Here is a 16,779-nt window from a genome sequence, read left to right as displayed (position 1 = left end):
CATGGGCATGCCTTTGCCCAGTCAGTGCTGTCATTTATCTCCCCATTACTCATGAGACCTTCTCACAGCTTTTTGCAGTCAGACTTGAAGGTGACTGAATCTGTTCTCTGCCAGGTACGAACTCCATCACTTCAGTAGAAGCCCTTATTCCAAATCTTTTGCCAATAGGCCAACCAGCACAGCTCCCAGACTGTAATACCTTTATTACTTCACTAGTTACTACCTCTTCTGTGAAAATTACTATTCGCAGTCTCTGCTTCCTGTCTTCCAAGCAATTACAAAGCCAGCAGGTATTATTCTTCATGACTCTTTCACTTGCAATGTTGTTGCCATTGCTTTTGGTTTTGAAGGAAATGCTTTACTCTTGGACTGCAAGTAGTTCCCCAAAGACCTTCAAATGTGTGTGATGTATGGAGAAGGTGCACAGTTGGCCAAACCTGAAAAATCTGTCAAAGTCCAATAAAAGCTCAAAATTCTAATTGGTTGAGAAAGCAAAGCATTTAAACAGAAAAGCGGCTGCTCTATCAAACTCCTAGTGGCAGCTTCTTTAATTATATTTATTTCTTAAAGGTGACACTCTTGCAATCTTTTCCAGAGTATAGTTAAAACAGGAATATCAAGCAACTGTCAAAGCCAGAACAGAGGAGAAAAGTGTCCTGCTTGACAGGATTATTGCAGTACCTGCATGCAATCCAAAGTACTCTGGTAGCAAGGAGAAAAGCAAAAAGAGATATAAAACCACATCAGCAGTTACACTAGCCAAAAATCAACAACCTGCAAAGATAACCCAACCCTCAGTTTGAGTGAGATTTGTTTCTCACCAACTTTGTGCCCACCTTGTCCCATACAGAGATTCCCACCTCTATGCAAGCACCCGCTTGCTGAACAAAAGCCAAATCCCCAACACCAAATGCATGAACAAGGTAGCCATGCACGTTTTGAGGGCTTCCAAATCACAGTAAGATCTGAACAAATGAGTTTAAGTGCTAAATTTCAAGCTTTCTTTTCCCACCACGTTGTAACCATCCCTACCTACCACACAATGGATTCTTTGTGCACAGACTCCCCAGGTCTGAGACCAAGGAGTGCTGGGAATCAAAGCCCAGCTCAGAACGTGGCTTTGACATGATTTCAAGCAGCAGACAGCCTGCTCAGTCATGCACCCTGCTCCTAAGTCAAGGAAAACAAACCAATTTGAGCCAGGTTTACTGCACTTCCCTACAAAATTCTGCACTGGATACTTGAAAGCAAGCTGTTGCCTTTGGCATCTATGAAGTATGTAAGGCAGTTGACACTTTGTCTCATATACATCAGAAAAACTACTAAATTCCTTCATCACCATGACCATAACCCTCAAGGTTTTCTTTCTAAGCAGAGCTGGTCATTGTGCATAGCATTTCCTCACAAAGAAACGACCCCATACCTCTACTCATCCCCATCACTTCCCTATCACAGAGCTACACAGTAGTTGAAGTTGGAAGGCAGCTCTGGAGATCATCTAGTCCAACGCCTCTCAGCTCAAAGCAGAGTCAGCTAAAGCAGGCTGCTGAGAACCCAGTCTCTTTGGGTTTTGAATATCTTCAAAAAGGAAAACTCCACTTAGGACAACCATCTGACTGAACTCTTCCAGAAGAGGAATGGACCACACACATTCTTCATTAATATTACATCAAAAAGCAATCCAAACACATCTAAAATGACAATATGAGGTGTTGAGTAATCCCAACCCCATATCTGGCCCCTACACTGATATTCTGGAAGGACTATGACTATAGTTCAGTTGTTTAAACAACTGTTGCTCCACATTAAACTAGCTTTCGATGACAATTTCTCTCTCTTTTTGCCCACCTGGTGTCACTGACTTATAAAGTAATTCTGTACCAGAAATATGAAAGCAAGAAGAACTGATGAGGCCCTTGTGGAAGAGCATGACCAGCTACTCAAACTGAACAAAACAACTGCCCCCTTTTTGCCCAACATGGGTAGATGTCTATTTTAAACCTGAGAGGCTGCTCCAGTCCTTCGATGAATTAGTTCAGAAAACATTTGCCAAGTATCAAACCTCCCTTGCCTTAAAGGCTGCTAAGAGGCCAGCTAAATACCAACTGATGTAAGAGCAGCACACATACCAACCCTGATCCTGTCTCTGCAGCCAAAAGCAGGTGTCCCAGAAAGAACATGGAAATGGGACAATATATAATGTCACTTCCCTTCAATATTCACCCAGCTTGCAACAACTTCAGTGCCATCTAGTTAGGAGCCCAGCACTCTTAGGATCTCCAGTTCGGATACAGGTCATGCCCACTCAGAGGAGATGCCATTTACAGACATGGAGCAACCTTATGGATAAAGGTAACTTACCATCTTGCTCAATTCTTCTGGGCTCCTAACAACCGCAGAGCTGTTGCACACTGGTCAACATAGGCAATTCAGGCTGCCACCTCTGACTGTACGTCACCACTACAGACACGGCCACAGCCTCGTTAGTAAGAGATCTCAATGTCCAGGTGTACAATGAGCCACTCTGCTCTTTCTCAGATATTTTAGTACTCAGAAAGCCTCAGTGGACAGACAGAGCAGAAGCTGCTCCATGAGCCATCACACCTAGCCCCACTCTCAGGCAGCCACCAAATTATCACATCAAGTTTCAGGGTTTAGTGCTTTGCATTTGCAGTTCCAGGAATCCACAGCCAAGGTTTTCTCCTAAGTCATCTTAACCACTGAGACAATGCAAACCAAAACAGTGCTCATCCCATTTGCCAGCCTGCATCATTAAGCTGTCTGCCACCATTGCAAAGCACACTCTGTGCAGATGTCACAGCACTCACACAACTGGTCCCAGACTAGCAAATGGGACAAGGGCACTGCCTCAAACGTCATCACTCGTTATCCTCAGGCAAAGGACACAATTCTCCTTTCTTCTCTACCAAAAAGCATAGAACCTATGCACAGAAAAAAATATATCAAATAACATGGACACAAGTATTCCTCCTCCCTGCAGATGACCCTGGAAATGGAGCAGGCAGATCTGAGGTTGGTTACTTAACGCACCCCTGAAAGAGTTGCTGGGCACGGTCTGAATGAAATAACCTATTTGAGGACTGAACAAGTTACGATTTAACCACACAAAACTCTCACCCCAGTGACTACACTCTGCCAGCACAACCAGTAATTGTACACAGCAGTAACATTTTGTGTCAAGTCAATACTTTATCACATTTTGCTCAAGAACCAATACAATCCAGGGCATCAAGAAAACTGACATTAAGAACAAAAGATACCAACTCTGCAGCCATTAAACCATCTTGTTTTATTTTGTCTTACCTCTAGAAGCTGTACTGCTCCTTCATGTTCCCTTTTTGCCTCTGCCTGTGCCTAAGAAATAAGAGACAGCGTAAATAAGAAAGCAGTCTACCTAAACTCAGTTCTACTATCATCATCACCCTGACAGACACTATTATAGCTTTAAGACACATGATAGACTGCAGGCATCTTTGGTCTATGGACAAACAGCTGTGGGAGATCATTCATGAGAAAAGCCTCTCAATTTGCTCAGGTACCAGAGTTCACCCAGACACAGACACTCTTCCCTGGGTTACTTTAGTAGGCTCACATATAGCTCCTCCATACATTGCCCCTCCAAGCAACAAGGTGCAGGAGTCCCAGCTCTTCTGGGAATTCAGAGAATAAAACGTCCGTTCCCTCACACACTGCATACCTGCTGCAACCGTCTGACTTCCTCTTGTTTCTCCTGCAGGACTAGCAGCGCTTCCTTGTGTTCGGCTTCCAGCTGCTGCCTCCGCTCAGCCACATCTCTCATGTGCTGCAGAACAATTCACAGACAGTTTAAGGGCAATGTTACCGAAATATTGTCCTGTGTCCTGCCATGAGCCATGGAGTCAAAACATGGTCTGTATCTCACATCATCATTAAACAGAGGAGAAAGTAAGAAATTCTTGCCACAAGCCAGAGCAACACAGTCAAAGAAAATCCTAAAATCAGTGATGACCACCTTATTTTCCCCTTTCACCCAAATCCCTGCAGCAGCCTTTCCCAAGTCCCTCTGCTCCCTCTGGAAGGCCATGTCACAGGATCCTGCATGGCAGAACCCCCAGCAGAAGCACCAAATCTAAAGAACAGACCAAAAAAAAAAAAAAGCGAAGAGACAACCTGCGCCATCCAAAAACAGCACTAAGCATCTGGACAGTCCTTCCAGCCTACTGACCTTCAGCACCTGCTCTAGATTCTCCAGCTTGGTTTGAAGTCCTTGATTTGTCTGAATTACTGAATCCCGTTCCTTAGTAACCAAAACAACCTGCAACTTCAGGTCAGCATTCTCAGATTCAACCTGAAGAGAAAGGATTGGCAATTAGCACATGTAGCCATAGGTATTTGTTGTATAAATAACGGAGGACAATTTATTTCCATAGTACGCTATTTTGCAGACCTGCTTCTTACTTGTAACACCAAAATCATCAACCTCCTCTCCCTCTGTCTTCCATTCAGAACAAATACTCCCGTATTTATATGCACATACCATTTCTCCTACTAGGTTCTCTTTTGCAGGGGGGAAGGAATTGGGATATGAAGAGGTTATTTACTGAAGAGATACAAACAAAACACACAAGCTCTGAGAGCCTGTTTTTTTAATTCTAGATAGTGGGATTAACCACAGAAAACTGTGCAGAAAGACACGATAACCTGCTGAAACTGCATTTACCTCCTCCACTTACTATAGGAGGTTCCAGTAATATATTTTGTTTCTGTAGCGCACTACAGTTTGATGACTACTTGCAATGCAGATTACCAAGTAAAGAAAAATGCTTCCACTTAGAACAATTACTAAATATGTTGGGAGACCTATGTGTGGTGGCAACATGATGACTCTTAGTTCATCTCAGAAAGGTTTTATGGAAGGTAATGCTCCATCTGACAAACAAAAATACTGCTTTTTACCTGTCCTGCCCATCCAGCCTTCTCATTCAGCTGCAAGTTCTCTTCAGCCAGTCGTGCATTTTCACTCTGTATCTCCTGCAGTTGGATCTCCTGTCCAGAAACAGCAGGTGTTACCATTCCAAGGTCCTCAGACTAACTCCCCCACCTTTTTCTGCAGCATGACTCCACTGTTCCTGTTGACTGATGGTTCAGGATGCTGGCAGGATGCTGCTTGAGCAGTGGAAGGTAACAGTGTGCAGCTCTACTCAGGCAGATACCAGCCCCATGTCAGATGGTCTCACAAGTTGCTGTTTCTCATTTATATAGCCTCAAACCTCAGAATAAGAAAGACATTTCCTTGTCTACTTCTGTCTAGAACTCTATCTCTACCGACAATTCATCAAATTTCACTGCTGGTTCAAGATTGCAGTCTTCCCTACAAATTTCAGTAGAGGAAGAAGAATTTTATGTCTCTGAGCAGGCAGGAAGCCATGGACACTTACTGAGTTATGCAAGTCTAGTCCACCTACAGCCCTTACAGCATCAGAGGAATTTGACAGTTTCATAATTACAAGTGATTCCACAGAGACACACGCACATACATACATTCCCACACCACACAGTTTTAAGGAAATATTTTCACATATTTTCTGGACATTCCAAGAGCTAATACCCTGTACTGGAGTCTCAATCCCAGTCCTTCAAGGTGACTTGGTCCCTTCTTGATCTCAAAAATCTGCTAACAACATATAACAACAAACTTATTCCCTAAACACCCCATACTTATCCAAACAGTGAGCTATGCATCATGGACATGTAGAACTGACATTTGAGCAAAAGGCAAAACAACTATTCAAGGGGTCATCACCCTTTGACAAAACTTTGCATTGTGGTAGTCATTAATACCACCAGAGCTGCTCAGCAAGGTAGAAACAGAAGGGAGAAATCTGGATGCCGTGATATGACCTGCAAAACCTCCATGAAATGGAAAAGAGGCAGGGTTTCATCCAAAAAATAAGAAGCACAAGAAAATTATGTGCAATTACCTTCTCAGGATGCAGAAATCTTTTGATGCTTGCCTGGAGTACATGTGAAAATAGAAAGCATCTCCCCAGACTTGCAAAGGCTATGGAGTTTCATCCAGTGATTTATGTAGCTTTATCCAACCCACAACTAGCTGAAAGACTAAATAAACAATTCCAGCTTCAAGGGCTGAAGCCCAGAATTTGTGACACTGTTCAGATTAAGAAGATGACTGGCAACTCCTTACTGCAATAAACAAACAGAACCCAAGACAACCACACAACAACCTAGATCTTATTCTACCATTAGATTCACAACACTAGGCAACGAGAACACTTACGAGTTCTTTGCATCTTTTATGTTTTTTCCTCACTTCATGCTCAAGGTTTTCACATTTTTTGCGCTTTTTCTTCAGTTCAAATTCCTGCACAAAACAAGAATAAATAGATCACTAAGTCCATATTCTTACAGTGCGTAAGAAATTCAGGCTCTGCTTCTCAGACCCAATGCTATATTAGCTTTTCCTATTTTCTTAAGAAAAACTCTTTTTTACAAACATAAATAATATATAAACCTATGGAAATTTTTCTAAAAACATAGTAAACCAAAAAACTTTTTAAGTAAAACAGCTACTCCTCTCTTTCTCAACCCTTTCAACTTCTGGAAACAGTTCTCTATTTCCCATTTGCAAAGATTGTCCCTATTTGTGTAGGATAGGATGAAGGACAAGATGTGAGGAACAAGAAGACAGAGCTGTGCAGAATATTCAGCCTGAAACAACAGCCGTGCTAAACTAGCTCTTTTTCTAATCCAAATGACATCTAACAAAGAGCAGACATCGTCTGGTTATGTACCTTTATCTATAGTTGCTTGCGATCACTCTTGGTTCCCCAGATAGAAAAGAATGGCTAAACTTCACTGTGAACTGTCCTAGTTCGCTGAAATAATTCACAAGGGCCATATTCCTCACAACGTCTGTCCCAAGTTAGTCACATCCGTTTCCCAGTTCAGATAAGACTAAACTAAACACATCACAGAATCTACTGGCATGGTTTCCTCTCATTTTAGTCTGATGCATTCCCCCACCAGCTCACCTAAGACTCAGCACAATACCGGGAGATGCCTCCCAGAAGCACTCTCAGTGCAGAGACAGCCTTTGTAGCTTGTGCCTAAAAAAGACTTCAGTCCCCCAAATCTCTGCCTGGATCCTATGGGCGAAAACCGCAAGAAAGCTTTGCACTCCTTCACCTAAAACCAGACTGGTTTTATCCTGGAAGGGAAGTGCCAATACGCACAGACCCCTCTTGCACCCGCAGACAGGGCAACAACTCACCAGCTGCTGAATCTGCTGGCTGCTCTCTGGGTCTGTTATTGCATTTCTAGGAGGGAAATTTTCATGTCCTTCAGAGGCAGCGCCCAGTGGTAGCACACCTGGTTCCACCTGGAAAGCAAGCAAGGTATCAGAGAGCTCAGGGACAGTCAGGAGAACAGAGCCCACCTCACAACACATGCGCTAAGGGAGAAGACACTCTCCTGGCCGTACCACCTAAGACAGAAACATCCCACATGAAAACTTCCGATCTTCTCCAGAATTTATGATTAGAAAGGTTGATGTTACATCAGGGACCGGTCAGCCACCAGAGAGAGACATGTGTTGGGCAGGTTCTGGAGCCCAGTGCCACTCAGACCAGCTTGACTAAACCACCCACGTGCAATGGTGGATTCTAGGAAGCTCTTGGGTTTGAGTTCCCCTTCGTGCCTCATTTGAAGTTTCAATGAGAGGCATCAGCAACACCTTCCACGGCCTTCTCCAAAGCAATAAACACAGCAGGATGGTCAGATGGGAGGACAAAACCCTCACAAACTGCAGAAAGTAGAAATCAGGGAAGATCTCGGAATACAAGAAAATCAGTCAAAAACAACTTCAGAAGAACTACTAAAAATACGGGGAAAAAAATCTATTTTTTATTTATGGCCTAGTGACAAAGTTTCACAAGAGACTGTATTACACACCTCAAGAATTTCTAAACTGTTTTTTTTTTTTCCCTGTTTTGTACACAAGTTTCTAACAGAATACCTTTTAATCTGGGCTACAAACACACCTTTAATCCTCTGAATTTTCACTCTCAACTGATGTCTGACCTGGCATCGTCTGGCCAGAGTAATCCCTGACAGGAGGGTAAGGCGGGAGGTAAACTGAAGAAAGAGGGCAACATTTAAATATTGAATTTGAAGTTATTTTTGATAAATGGTCTTAGGGACAGGAGATTGGGATCATCAAATCCAACTCATACGGTGAAGAAGCAGGACTTTGTGACTCCATCTCAGCCTCTAACCTTCATCTATCTGCCACCAGAAGTGGAATTTCTCATTTCACTTTGAGCATCTACAGCGTTGAGGGATCTGTGACAGATCTATGTTAGTAAGTCTGAGCTCCCTTTATAGTCAGTTATTAAGAGAATATCCCAGCACTACACCTGCTGTCTCTTACATATTTCAGACTTGAAACTCTGGTTTTAAATACAACTATATTCATGGCTCCACTGCTGAAACCCAGAAAACTATGAGACCACAAGCCTGGGCTATCAAAGCTTTCAGATTTTCTGCTACAGAGCTGGTGCTTGAAATAGGAAAAATCCTGAAACCACCATCCCGCAGCAAGGCTCACAGATTTCTTAGCACCCCTGGAACAAGGGTGACATTGGTCTGGCAGATCAAGACCCAACCAGCAGCTGGAAATCTTGAGATCCTCTACCCAGGCCATGGTGCCTTATGAGCCCCATCTCTCAGAAGCCTTCAAACGTTTTGTAAAAACGCTGTTTTTGCCAGTGGAACCACCCTTTGGGACTAAGGTAACTAACTAAACCCCTCAGTCTCACTTGGAACTTGAAAGGCTTTGGGTTAATATTTAACTCTGGAATACCCACGTGTTGAGATTTTTATTTTTAAACTATCTGGCACATACTAAGTTTCAAATCTATATTCCCCCCACCCCCACAAAAATTTTGCTTCCTCACAAACTGAAAACATTACATTTTAGTCTGCTTTAACAAAGTAAGGTCCCGAGGAATGCTAGTGGATACCACCTAAGGTTTGACACCTACTGTACCAGTAACATGCACTACGCTTAACAAGCCATCCACTCACGAACAAATATACAAGGCAAATCTGCCTGCTTGTAAACATTTCTCATTAAAATGTTAAATAAAATGATGAAATCCCTAATTACAGTCAACCCACAAAATTTAGAAAATTAAATTTGCCCGCTTGGACCTAATTTCCTCCCAAGAACAAAGACAATCCCCCCAGCCACATGCTCATATACTGCTATTTTTCTGCAGAACCCAGACTCATCACCGCATCAGACAACTGGTAAACGAGACTGGCACACACCATGAAGGGAGCTGTGATTTGGAGCTGTGCCACCTCATTCACAGCAGAGCCTGGAAGATGCTCAGTGCATCAGCCAGGTGCAAGTATTCTGTTCAGCAAAACAGTTAAAAATAACTAGAGAAAAGCTGCTTTCCACCCTCGGAGCTATCCACAGTGTGCACCTACACTGGCAGAGCCCATCGAGACAGCACGGTGGGGCTGTACAGCTGATGAGACATCCAGGATGTCCTGGTTTAAGTCAAGCATACAACAGGCACAGAACTACCCGAGCTTTGGCAAATGACCAGAATGTTTAAAGCAAGCAATAAAGTAAATTAAAAACGTTGTAGGCTTTCTAGAAAGCTCTGTCCTTGGCATCCAGGAGGCATCACTGCAATCCTGCCCCTAAATCACGTTCCACCCAGCCGTGGTCCCTTCCCTCGGCTGTGCCAGGGCAGCTCTGCACAATACCACACAGAGCTGGACCAGAAAACTGATGCAGGTTACAGAACAAGACGGAAGGAAGGCCGTGTTTGCTAGGCCGGCCACTTTTAATCCTGATCCGTTCTCTAGTCCCTAGCACTCCACTGCAGCAGTACAACTGAAGGGGCAGCGGGGACATGCAGTGGGGAACAGGAGGCTGTTGAAGCACAGTCAATGTGCCTCTTAAATCATGACTGGACTTAACAGAGATAAGCATCACTTCTAAACCCTAAAGAAGTACAGAAATCAGCAGGAAAACAGAGAAAAGGGATTTTCCAATGACACTTAGAAACAAAGCTTGTTCTTTACATCCTGAGGAAGTTCTTTGAAAGTCGTGGAATACAGCCCTGATGCACTGTGCCAGGGAGTGAGACAGAAGAGTGAAATCATTTATTTTAACTGCAGTAACTGGGATTACTGCCCCAAGGGCTAACTTCATTCTCAGTGCCGCACCACTGTGCCCACATGAACACAACCCACTGAGCCCAGGGTGTTCTGTGCTACAGTTTCAGCTGTGAGACTTGCAACAGTTCCTTACTCCCTGCTAATTACTGCTATCAGACTTAGTCTTCTTGTTATTTTTGAGAGAGAAAACCTTTTGACAATGAGGACAGACTGCCCTGAACCTGAAAAATGAAGAGCAGCTGTGAGAAAGGATAAAACGCATGTTCTCTGTCATGAGAAGAATCTGACAGAATCTGGAGGATCAACTTAACGTCAAGGTACAGAAGGGCTGTCCAAGGATGATAACAGCAGAGCAGGACGAAAGAGAGAAAGAGAGAAAGAGAGAAAGAGAGACAGAGAGACAGAGAGACAGAGAGACAGAGAGACAGAGAGACAGAGAGACAGAGAGACAGAGAGACAGAGAGACAGAGAGACAGAGAGACAGACAAGCCTGTACGTCCATCCTCATCATCGAAGAGTTTAGGCGGTGAGGGCTCACCATGGCAGAAATCTCAAACTGAGGATCTGTATCAAACTGAACTGTCTGCTAGAAGAAATGTGGAGACCAGTAAAATAAACAGTAACAAATCACCAAGATTAGACAATATTCACCCAAGAGTACATGAACTGAATCTCTCATTTCAGTAGTAACTGAGTAAGGACACGTACTGAGTCACTTCTCTGACACTGCCTTAATACAAAATAACTGGTAGGTGGCAAATATCAAGTTTTAAAAGTATTCCAGTGGTGATCTGGGAAAAAAGAGACTAGCACATTTGACATCTGTTCCAGGCAAACCCACAGGAATTGCAAAAAAGATTAAGCAAGTATTTAAAACAAACCTATATTTGAAAAAGAAAAAACAAACAAAAACCAACCCCCTCCTACACCCCCAAATCTATAAAATGCGTGAGGATGATTCAGTAGGTACAGTTTGCTTGGGTACTCTGCTACAGTACTTTTAACGGCATCTGCAGACATTAAGCCACCACAGGATGGGGGAAGGTTTTCTCTCGGGTAAATATCTGGTAAAAATGAGAAGACTAATGGAGAGGCAGCAGGAACTGTGCTGCCCAAGAACTGATGCTGCATTGACACAAACGGTGAAAAGAGTCTCATGACACTGGGAGATTACAGCGTGGCATTAAAGAAATGATGTTTTAATAGAACCCAAAGCTTAGACAAAAAGGCAAAGAGATCTATTAGGAAAGGGAGAGAAAACTTCATTATGTCGCTCTATAAATCAGTGACAGGGTCTGGGATGCTGCACGCTGCAGTGCTTCCCCCAGCACAAAAACAGTAGAGAAAATGTACAAAGAAAGGAGACAAAGATGATTAACGCTGAATAATGAAGGAGGCTAGAACCCACCAGTACCGAAACAAAAAGTGGCTGGAGGAATACAGGAGAAAGGTCACAAGGCACTTGGAAAAGATGAACGCTGACTGAATACTCAGTACATTCAGCACAACCGCGGGGCAATGAATGCGAGCAGCTGGCAGTTGCGAGAGCTCCTCACACAGACTCTGGGCGTGAAATTCCGCCCCAGGACGCTACGGGTACTGAAAAATTCAATCAGAAACCGGGCGAACCCCCGGGAAGATAAAGCCACCAGGTGGCGGGGAGGACCCCGCGGTGCCACCCCCGGCTCGGGCCGGCCTCCGGCCCTCTGCGGCCCGGCCTCCCCCGGGGCCCGCCGCGGAGGCCCCAGCGGAGGGGCCGGGCCGGGCCGGGCCGCGCTGAGCCATCCCGCCCCGCCCCGCCCCCGCGGCACCGGGCCCCGCCGCGGGGCAGCTGCTGCCCGCCGGAGCCCCGGGCCCGCCGCGGGCCCCGTTGGCCGGCCCCCCCCCCCGGCCCGGCGCGGGTGGCCGCGGCGGGCCCGTCCTTACCTGCGGGCTGCGCGGCGCGGCGGGGATTTAGCGGGCCGTACCACTGCGGCCGCCGGGGGGGGGGGGCGGCCCGGGCCCGCCAGGCCCTGCTCCCGCTGCTCGGCGCCGCCTGGGCGGGAGGCGAAGTCCGCAGCAGAGGGCCCTCCGCTCCACCGACACGGAGCCCTCGCCTGGGGGCGGGGGGGGGGCTGCCGGCAGCGGCCGCCGTCGCCTCGCCAGGCGAGGCTTGGTGCTCGGGCAGGCCGCTTTGAAAACTGGCACAGCCAACGCTGACTGCGGCGCTCACGTCCTCCTCGCAAGCGTCCTGAGAACGTTAATTCATTCAGTAACGAAATCGCAAGACTTTTAGCTTGCTGACCGGCTTTGTCTCACCTTCCTGTGTGCTTCCACTCTTAGCACTGGGTCTCCCGAGCGGGCCTCCTTTGGTAGAGGGGAGTCTTTGATGCAGGTATTTAGTGTTGCTCCCAAGCAGGCGGTGGCGCTTGGCAGAGAGCTGCCTGGACTGGTTTTAGAGGAACGCAGGCACTCCTTGAAATTCTTCAGAGCGATCTGTCTCTGCAGCCGCAGCACTTCTTTCTGCGACTCCCGCAACAGCCGATCAAACTCAACAACGTTCAGGCAGCAAGGGTCATCCTGCGGGAAATGCAAAGCCAGCGGTGTATCACTGCCAAGCTCGACAAGGTGGAGCAGGTCACAGTGGTGATTTCACACACAAGCTGCAAAAGCATTGCCGAACAACTACTAAAAGCATTACCGAACAACTACCAGCAACAACAGGTAATGCAGCACACAAAGGTTTTACTTTCCTGCGTCTCCAAAGCCTCAAAAACAGTCATTTTGCATCCCTTATTTCAATACGTTATTACATCCACAGATGAAAACTAGCCTGTAATGCTTCTACAATTATCCCAGTGCAAAGCTATACTAAAAAGGGCCTAGTGTGTGTTTTCTAAGTGCTTGCCAGTAGAGAGCGCGTCAGGATAATAAAATTTCATTTCCCAGCAGAACAAGAGCCTCGGCTGGTTTCCTTTATTGTGGGTGCTGGCATTCTCTGCAGCCCTATGCATGCATGGTGGTTTAGGGTTTTAAATGCTGGGAATAACGAAGAATATCTGAGACTTGTTAAGTTCTGACTCAGGATATTGTTGTTTAGTTTTTTAAACATTCTTGATTTCTAACCTCATCAGAGAGTGATAGATGGGCTCCCATCTTCAGCACAAATGGTCACTCTGGACCCAGAGCCAGCAGCTTTTAAAGGAAACCAGTGCAATTTTATTCTCACAAAAAAGGTGTGCATATGTCACCAGTTTTGTTAATTCTTCACAGGTTTTTACAGATTTCAGGAAGCTGAAAAAACATGTACCTGCATGTCTGTACGTACATACAAAAGCTGGTTATGAAAACCTGTCTTTACAAATATGCTGCTGAAGGAGACGTTGCTCATTCCCCTGGAAAGCTCCTAAGCCAGTGAATTCAATACATAATTGGTATCCAGGACAAATTTAATCTGCTTCCCTGTTCACTTCTTATTCACCCTAAAAATAGTATGTGCTTTGCAAATGCAATTTTGGTCAAAAAACGTAGTTGCTCTCAAGCTACAAGGGGGAAACTGAGGCACCATTAATGGGAACTGGTTACAGATTTAAGAAGCAAGCAGCTGGGCCCTCCCATGTACAGGCTATCAGGGTATAGTTCTTTAAACAAAATTGACAGTGGCTGCATAAAAAAACTCCCTTCCCCCACCAAAAAAAAAAAAAGGCGGCTATTATCAACAGAAAGCCTCCAGAGCCTGGGGGAACAAGGGAGTAGAAAAAAGCTCAGATTCCCTCTCATATCATACATGTCCCCTGCAGCTGCCTTGCCATTCCCTGAAATTCCTTGTTTCCAAGAATCTTCACTGCAAGAAACTGCAGCCTGCTGGGAGCTGGTGCTAGGGCTTGGTTGGAAACCCATCACTGGAGCATGACCTCAGGAAATCATTTTATCCTGAGAGCCCTAACTTTGCAAAACAAGGCCAATGCTTTTGCAGTCCGGTGTGCGGGTTGGCTTGCCACTGGAAAGGAACTGAGCAGATCCATTTCATAGCTACTGAAAAATTTGTGCGGAATTAAGTATGCTAGATTAAAATTGATCTGGTTACAAACTCTGAGCATGCACATAATATCTCTGCATATAAACCCCTTCACTGGCATAATGCATTTTGCATGCTACAGACAGATTAGGTGAATTTTGAATTTTAACTAGCTGAGAATTAAAATTTAATGAGCAGCTTGCTTGGAAGAGAAATGGGAAAAACAAGATCAGATGGAATGAGTTCCTCTAGAGCAATTTTTCTCTGCAGATTCCCTGCTTGTCTGTTGATGCCCTCCGTTGCTGGTACCTTGGCAGGTTAAACAGGCAGTCCTATCTTCCCAGCCAGTGTTGTCACCCATGCCCTAGCAAGGCAGAAGCTGAAATCAGCCCTGAGGATTACACCGATGTGTATTTCCTTGGCCATTAATGAGTCTTGCTCTCCTGCCTTTGTCACATTCCTCTACAGTTTGTTACTCTCCTATCCCTGGCAGATTCAGGTTGGTTGCTGAGCATGCTCTGCTGTGAACATCAGACAGCTTTGAGAGGCTGTTCCTGCTTCTGTGGGGGTTGCAGCGAGCAGTCATGAGGACATGAAGGAAATTTGTTCTCAGTGAGACTGTAGGACACATGCAGACCTGGTTAACTTTCTCCTGTGTTTTAACGCCAGAAGGGATCACTGGGGCAGCTCTTTACAAAGAGCAAACACCACCCAATTATTCTTGTCCTGACTAGACCTACATTAGGGAAAGAGGGAGAATCTACCTGCAAACATGTAGTTAAAGCGAACATATGGAGAGCTCAGGGAATGAAATAAAGCTGCTTTCAGCAAGGAAGTATTTGTCACCTCAGTATTACTGGAGGTAGAGTAAGTAGAAATGCAAGTATTCTTTCAGCTCAGCTGGGTGCAAAAACATAGCGCTGCACTTGACCACAACCATATTGGTGAAAAAGAGAGAATGAGAGTTTGTTAGCCGGCCTACACCAAAGGTTTCCAGCTTAGGAACAATAGACATACCTGGTATGCACAGAACAGATTACTCTAGTCATCTTGAGTGAGAACTGTTTTATCTAGCTTCAGATGTCTGCAGAGGCTCCTTTCAGAGCCATTGCAGAGAATAAGTGCTTCGAGGGAATGACACATCCAAGCAGTTTTAGATACCTGTCTCCGGATTAGATGAATTAACCCTTTTATCTCATCAGTTATTTCAGCAAGTTCTGTGCTGGTGCTAAAGGGAACACAGGCAACCTGCACTGCTGTAGGCATCAGCATTGTAGATGGTTTCATGGACACACACCCTCATCTTAGGATTTGTACCCCTACTAATAGGAACCCAAATACGCACTACTGTGCCTGTAAGCACTCAGAAAGCTGCGGCTGAGGACATGAGATACAGGGTGGTTACTGGGAATGTGCTCAGCTGGTTTACTTTTTAAAGGAATGTCTTAAAAGGAAGTCCTGCTTCTACATCTCACTTGAAGTTTAACGCTGTGAAAGGTCATCCTGTATCTGTGGCTTCTTGGGGGCTTTCCAGGGGCAGACTTTTAGGTCACTGCTGAAAATGGCAGCTCAGACCCATGAATTCATGAAGTGAGAACTGGAGTATCCCCCAACATACTGTTCTGGAGGGGTCTGGACCCCATCTTGGCCACACACTCACCCAACTTCTCCCGTACCAACTCACACATCAAATACTGTTTTCAGTCTGTCCTTCTCACACTGCTGGAGCGTGGTTCCCAGCACTGTTACTGCACTGTTTTCACCCAGCCACTGCGTGATGTCCCAGAAGTTTCTCACCTTCCCTGCAATGAGCTTAGCCTGCAGCTCCCGGCACTCCTGCTGCAGAGCTTCAATCTGCTTGTCTTTTGCCAGGAGAGCACTGGCTTGCTCTGTCAGGTCCTTGGCACGCTGGCAGGCAAATGCTTTTTTACACAGCTCCAGGCTGGAACCCTTTAGAGGCACTGGAGCAGTTACCTATACCAGAGAGAGCAGCAAGAGAGAAAGCCAAATGCATTGGTGTTGATCAACTACCACCCCAACTACCATCAGGCAGAGACCACTGTCCAGAAATGCAGCCTAGCCCCAACAGGGGAGAACAAGAGGTGTATGGAAAGACAGACAGGGGAGAACAAGAGGTGTATGCAAAAGTGGGAGGAAAGAGGAAAGGCTTCTTGGAGAATTGGATCAGAGAGGAGGTGGGAGGGAGAAGGTGCTCAGCAGATTGGGCCAATGCATACGTAGTCAGCACAGAGGGCTGCAGGCAGGGCAACAGCAGCCCTGGGGAGGAGAAAGCCAGGATGAAGGCTGAAAGATAAGAGAGGACAGCAGAAAAGAGAGGAGGGTGGCAGGACAGACGAGCATGGGAGCAAGAGTGAAGGCAGCCAAGACAGTAAGAGAAATGGGGCTTTTATGGGGTCCTTGAAAGGCAAGGGGGAAGAGCTTCAGCATGCATGGGTGGGAGATACAGGCAAAGGAGAGCGGCAAGAAAGAGACCAGTCAGGGCCAGCACAGCTGGGGGATGTTCAGCAGAAGAAGCAGTTCAGCTTCACGCACTCCCTTGGAAG

At 45.7% G+C, this 16,779-nt stretch overlaps 1 protein-coding gene across 7 annotated transcripts in view; it reads right to left on the bottom strand.

Moving 5' to 3' along the window:
* Positions 1 to 16,779, bottom strand: part of TSPOAP1 (TSPO associated protein 1) — a 71,019-nt gene that overhangs the window by 37,471 nt on the left and 16,769 nt on the right. For 6 of the 7 annotated variants that reach the window (XM_083806520.1, XM_083806521.1, XM_083806522.1 and 3 more), the window contains exons 4-11: positions 16,013 to 16,189; positions 12,517 to 12,777; positions 7,292 to 7,399; positions 6,299 to 6,382; positions 4,957 to 5,046; positions 4,226 to 4,348; positions 3,719 to 3,823; positions 3,325 to 3,375 (exon numbers count right to left, since the gene is read on the bottom strand). In XM_083806520.1, coding sequence (XP_083662646.1) covers positions 3,325 to 3,375; positions 3,719 to 3,823; positions 4,226 to 4,348; positions 4,957 to 5,046; positions 6,299 to 6,382; positions 7,292 to 7,399; positions 12,517 to 12,777; positions 16,013 to 16,189 — 999 coding nt within the window. The remainder of the gene's footprint in view (positions 1 to 3,324; positions 3,376 to 3,718; positions 3,824 to 4,225; positions 4,349 to 4,956; positions 5,047 to 6,298; positions 6,383 to 7,291; positions 7,400 to 12,516; positions 12,778 to 16,012; positions 16,190 to 16,779) is intronic. The other variant, XM_083806523.1, reaches the window with a different exon arrangement.

Source organism: Anser anser (genome assembly GCF_964211835.1).
Source record: "Anser anser genome assembly, chromosome: 20".
Taxonomy (NCBI): Eukaryota; Metazoa; Chordata; class Aves; order Anseriformes; family Anatidae; genus Anser; species Anser anser.
This window is presented reverse-complemented; position numbering and strand designations above follow the sequence as displayed.